Source organism: Fopius arisanus, unplaced genomic scaffold (genome assembly GCF_000806365.1).
Source record: "Fopius arisanus strain USDA-PBARC FA_bdor unplaced genomic scaffold, ASM80636v1 scaffold00062, whole genome shotgun sequence".
NCBI classification, from domain to species: domain Eukaryota; kingdom Metazoa; phylum Arthropoda; class Insecta; order Hymenoptera; family Braconidae; genus Fopius; species Fopius arisanus.
In genome coordinates, this window is record NW_011887801.1 from 443645 (window position 1) to 449699 (window position 6055).

General features: G+C 36.7%; 1 protein-coding gene across 1 annotated transcript; it reads right to left on the reverse strand.

The window, feature by feature from the left end:
* Window positions 1-1587: 1587 nt before the first annotated feature.
* ort (ora transientless) lies at window positions 1588-5565 on the reverse strand. Its single transcript, XM_011308725.1, has 9 exons — window positions 5375-5565; window positions 4600-4744; window positions 4459-4541; window positions 4096-4239; window positions 3954-4036; window positions 3634-3768; window positions 3425-3525; window positions 2956-3285; window positions 1588-2539 (listed from the first exon to the last, which is right to left on the reverse strand). The coding sequence occupies exons 1-9, from the start codon at window positions 5458-5460 to the stop codon at window positions 2354-2356; spliced, it is 1293 nt and encodes a 430-aa protein (XP_011307027.1). The 5' UTR covers window positions 5461-5565; the 3' UTR covers window positions 1588-2353.
* Window positions 5566-6055: the final 490 nt, after the last annotated feature.

Below are 6055 nucleotides of genomic sequence, written 5' to 3' on the forward strand. Positions count from 1 at the left end.
AAATTTCATTGATCCCCGAAAAGTCAGAGGCAGTTGACGAATCCGGAGTGTCTGGAAAAAATTCTGTGAAAAAATGACTGGAAAATATTCCTGGCAATTAATTGATCGCATAATTAAAAATCTAAGTACTTAAAAATTTTGGAATCCCCAGTGAACAAGAAATTGTGATCATTTTTTTTAATAAATATTTTAATCGATTTCTTCGTTTGTCGCTGGGTCGTTGCCTTCGAATGCAGGACGACTGTTGACCGAATAAGGAATTGCTGGAGTTGCACGTACATTTTATGCAGCTCGTGATACAATAGATGTGGATTTATTTGATACGAGGAAAATATTCTCTCGCTGTGATGCCCTGAATTTTTTGGGTCTTCAAATCGCTATGACACTGAGACAAAAAGTCTGAAACTCTGAAAGTCTGAAAAAAATTTCGATTCTACTAATTTTAATTAGCAATCAGATCTGAAATAACAATTCCGTTAATCAATTAGATTCTTCATCTCCATGAGCTAATGAATGAACTATAGAAGTGAAATGATTTCATTTTCTCAGGACGAGAATAAAATGATTTATCAGAAATAAAAAATTTCAATCGTTCTGCTCTATTGAAAATACCTAGCAGACAATTTCCAGACGAGAGAAAATATGCAAGTGATGTGTAATTGAAGTCTCTGGGTGTGGGAGTTCCTGAAGGTATATTACACTTCAATTGTCTTGTAGGAGACACCCGTTATAGCGGTCATGTCCACACGTGTGGAACACTTGCACTCCTCTTTTTCCTCATCTTCCTCTGGTTGAGGAATGGTACGAGTTTCCAGCATTGAAGCTTATCTTCGTGGGTTCTGGGAACCTTGGGGGACCTTTTCAACGTATACTTGACCCTTATCTGCTTTCCAGCGATCACTCCTCATTTTTTCAACTAAATTCCGAAATTGTCTATCAAATCAAATAATTTTATAATAAATAATATCATTATCATCTTAATTTTCTTATCAATGGTTATTCCTATCGACATCACAGGAATTTTTATTTCAATTCCTGGAAATAATAAATAAAAGAAGAAATCGATACGAATTGAAATTATGGGGATGGGGAATGGGGGATGGAAAATGGGGAAAAGGGAAAAGGGAAAAAGGAAAAGGGAAAAAGGAAAAGGGAAAAGGAAAAGGGAAAAGGGAAAATTATAGGAAATAGTAATTAAATATGAATATAATAAATTTATAATGAAAGTTCTTTAATTTTCGAAGCAGAAAAATTGTTCAAAGTTTTTTAATTTTCATTCTATAATTACTGACAATGAAAGAGGAAATGTGGATACGAGTTTGGATTGTGTAAAAGGAAGGAAGAGTCGTGGGCCGTTATCTGTACCCCCGGTAAGATAAAAATGCCATTGCCTCCTACAATTCTCGTCCCTCATTTCAGCTTTAATTTTTGTCACGCTCCACTGGACCATCATCTGCATGACCAACCACGTGCACCCGAGACAATATCTCCACTCAAATAAAAAAAACAATTGTAACGCTTTCAACATTCATTTTATTTTATCATAATTATAATTACATAATTCATAACGTTTTGGTATATCTCACCGATTCTTCAGTTAAAATGTATTATTTGTTGTCTAGGCTTCAACATTTTGATTATTTATTGAGATTGAACTGTAGTATTAAATTGAAAAATATTAACATTTTGAATAATTTAAACAAGCAATGGAATTATTATTTATGCTGGCTCGTTTGACTGCTGGTAATGCAGTGGCCTAGGGCACTATTTAGATTATTTTAGTAGCCAAATGGTAAAATTAGGTGAACCGATTTTTTTTTGCGGTTGACGGAAATTATTTATTTGGAAACTATCGATTTTAAGGGAAAATATCGTAATGACTTTTTTGATCGGGAAGTTCAGGTGAGATATTGGGGAAGAAAAAGTCCCTCGAATTTTTCCCTGAAGCCGAGAGCGTTCGAAATAAATCGGCAAAGTTGAAATAAAAATTAATTATATAATTTTCACCCAAAAAACGATAAAAAATCGTGAAAGGGATTGTTCTTCAGGCTCGGAATTTATTGGATAATTTATTGGATTGACTAATTATCGATGTAATTGATAATTAATAGAAATATTGAATTCGACTTTTGTCATTTTAAAATTTAAAAATCTGATATTTCGATTTTGAGGGGTCAATATATTTGAGAATTGATCTCAAATAGATTTGACTGATCAATAAATTTTCTGCGATGAAAGTTCAATTGGAGGGAAAAAATAAAATGACTGTGACTTGAAGCCAGAGGAAGGGACATCGGACGGCGACGACACGTTCGTTTCCCAAACTCATGCGATATATTCGCGATATTATTTTTTAAATATATTCGGCGAAGCATATCCAGTAGGTGACGTTGAGTGCGGTGAAGAGAAAAGGGAAGAATACCCGAGAGAAACGATCGATGTTGAGGGCTCGGAGTCTGGCTCGTTGGGCTGGGGTTGGACCTGTCGGTGGTAGTGTCGCCGGTTTCTGGGGGCGTCCGGACAGCAGCATGGCATTTTCCTGCGTGAGAATAATGACTCTTTGCTCCGGAAAATTATCAAAAGCTCCTTCTGCACCTCTGAATTAATCCTCCGGAATTTTCAATTAATTCACTTGCATCAAAACTCGATTCAATTAATTGAATGAATAGAAATTGAATAAAAATTCAATAACAATTCAATAAAAATTCAATAAAAATTCAATAAAAATTCAATAAAAAGTGAATAAAAATTCAATAAAAATTCAATAAAAATTCAATAAAAATTGAATAAAAATTCAATAAAAATTCAATAAAAATTGAATAAAAATTGAATAAAAATTCAATAAAAATAGAATAAAAAATTGACTTGAATCAATTGACACGATTGCATAAACTTCCATGATTTACTCAGAGGTTCAGAAGTAGAATGCGAAGAATCTTAATTCAAGCGTTTTACCTTAGTCGCGATATCGAAAATTTTATCGAGCTTAGTGTCACCAGTCCCCGTAGAAGTTGTTGCCTTCGGTGGTGTCTGTTTGGGTGGTTTCTTGAAGGCAGCAGGGGCATCCGAGTCCCCCAGTACAATGTTAACGAGACAGTACTCCATGAGTGCCATGAACACAAAAATTGTGCAAACTGACATGAACGCGTCGACGGCTTTCAGGTAGGAAACGGGTGGCAGGGATGCCTGACTCTTGGCGTGCTGCGTCGAGAGGGTGAGTAGGGACGTCACCCCGAGGGTCACCCGAGCTGGTGCCGCCTCTGGTTTTATCCAGAATGACACCCACTGATATTTTTTTTATCAAAATTCCAGCATTACAACTCACTCAATCAATCGCTGTTAAATTTTCACTATTTCGCGAAATTATTTTTAACAGTAAGCAAGAAAAATATTTTATTTTATTACCATTTCTTGGAATACTCACTGACATTATAACAATTAAACACGTGGGCACGTATGTGTGAAAAAGATAGTATCCGAGGCGCCGTTTCAACACGAAAATCACCTCGAGACACGTAAAATTGCCTGAAACAAGTGGTTTATCTTAATTTTTGAACATTTTCAGTGGGAAAGTCGTTTTGAAAAAATTCTATTGACTGCTTATTCGTGCGAGTGATATGAGAGGAATTTCACCTGTGGAGTAAACCTGAGTGCAATCAGCTGTGTAGTTTTTAACGAGAGCCAATTGCGGCAATTCGATATTTTCGTCGACAACGAGGGGCACATCGGGGTCCCACTGGAAGATCATCTCATCCGTCGTGTGCGACACTAATAAAAAATAATTTATTTAACGAACAACACAGTCTAAATCTCGAATGCATCCACTCAGGGACTCTGCTGTCTATTGATTTTCACTTGAGGCAAAACTGCTGTCTAAAGTCAGCAGAAACGATGAATTATTTTTAGCTGAGTTTTTAAATAATCCAATTATCGAGTAATCACGGGATACTCACGACTCTCCATTTGTAGTTTACATTCCTGAGTGTCGTGGGGATAAATCAGGAAATTCATGGCGCAGGATAGTCTCAGGGTGAGTCTGGAAGAGAATATTCGGGATTTGAGATTTCAGGTAATTCTCGAGGCATAATTACTCACTTCACCATGTACAAAATTGTTTTGTCTTTGTACAACCATAAGTAATGATTTGGTATCGTCATTGTCTGGAATGTCACGGATTTCGCGTTCTTGAAGAAGGAATCTGGCCTCCACATCTGCTTCAGCCAGTCCACCTCCAACAATCTGTGTTAATCCAAATTTTTTCTTAATCATCATTAAATAATTCACTTTAAATTGGAATTAACGGCCCACTGAAAAGCCCCTCCCACCCCTGATCTCTAATTTTTTTCATAAATCAAAATAAATTAATGATTAATGTAATAACACTATTGGAAATATAAATTAATTATCCTGTGATGCAGTTATTGAAGATAAATTAATTGAGTTAATTGAAGGATTTACCTATATTCTGAAGTCATGTTCTCTGGAAGTCTGAGTCTATTGTCCTTCCACGTTTGAGCGAAGAAGATGTCCGCGGCGTAGGTCTGAGGACAGGCATTGCAATTGAGAATGAGAATTTCAATTGCAAAGGGATGTAATTACCATTGAAGTCTCATCGATGGAGTCGAGCCCCATGACTGTGACGTGGAAGTACACGACTGTCGCCTGTCCGTCCTTCTTCGGAGGTCTCATCTTGTCGTAGAGCTTTGGATCCTCTGGCAGAAGCTCGTGGAACTCCAGACTCTCCCTGAAATCTCGAATTTTTCGATTAGTCTTCACACCGCGAAAAAATGATGATCAGAATTCCAAAGCAGCACTTATTTCATTGAAAATTCTAGTGCAAGCCATTTAATTTTTCTATGACCGACACTTTACGCCTCTTTTACACTGATGTACTGGAATTTTTAATTGCACTTGACAGTAATTATTTTTCATTCAGAATAAATTCAGGTGTGGAATTTTGGAAGAAATTGTGAGAAATTTGTGGAGCACTTTTTTTTTCTTTTTTGTTGTTTTTTAAAAGGAAGTGTGTATGAAGAAATTTAATGGATTTTTAATTAAACATTGAATTCTTAATCAACTTGGATGAATTAATTTATATTGTGACGTCGATGAGTTTTTTTTACTTTTTCACAGAAGTCACTTCTCACTCGCAGAATTCTACCAGAAGCTCATGCCCCTGATTTACCACTCCACTCCTGAATTTTCCGAATGAAAAACAAGAAATAGTTTAAACAAACTGACAAGGAATTTTCCTCGAAATCTCAAGATAATAATTTTAACCAGAATTCTACTGCAATAAGAATTCCTGTAGCTTTTTCACTCTGAATCCGCGATAAATGCGAAAAATTTCCAGAAAAATCCCAGATGAACCTACACATAATTGATAACATAAACCAATATGATGATAAGAACAATAAACTTGGAATTGGCAAAAACGCCGTGTTGCGAGGTGCTCGCCATCACCCAGTGTCTCAATAAAACTCAACGCATTTTCACACGATTAAATCCACAGGATGAAAAAACGGCGAAAGCACAAGTGCCCTCGGATTGAGTTGAATATTCCGCGACTAGGTGAGCGAACAACTGATGTTCGCCACGAAAATTTGCAGAAGTTGCAGAAGTTGCAGAAAATGGTAGGTGGTGGGAGGCCTAGGAGAAGGGATTGAGAGGGTGAGGAAGTTGGATATTTTCATCCCCTCGGTCTCGTCGAAACGCCAATGGTGACAGTTGGAGATAAGCAGGGGTTGGTTGTCTTCCAGACGTGGAGAACTGATAGATCCAACAAAAGGATGGCGGAGGGTGGGGGCCTAGGGCTTTTCAAAGTGGTGAAATCCCTCTGGAGTCTGACGGCTACCCTCGACCCCCTACCAATTTACTCCAATGCAGTATCGTGCTACATTTGTCTCAATTCTTCTCTCAACGAGACCTCTCATTACACCCAACTACTTTTACATCATTTCTTCACATATTCAACTCGATGAATTTATTATTTATTATTATTCAATATTTTTTTATTACTAGAGGAATAATCTTCCCATTTTTTACATTTTTCGAT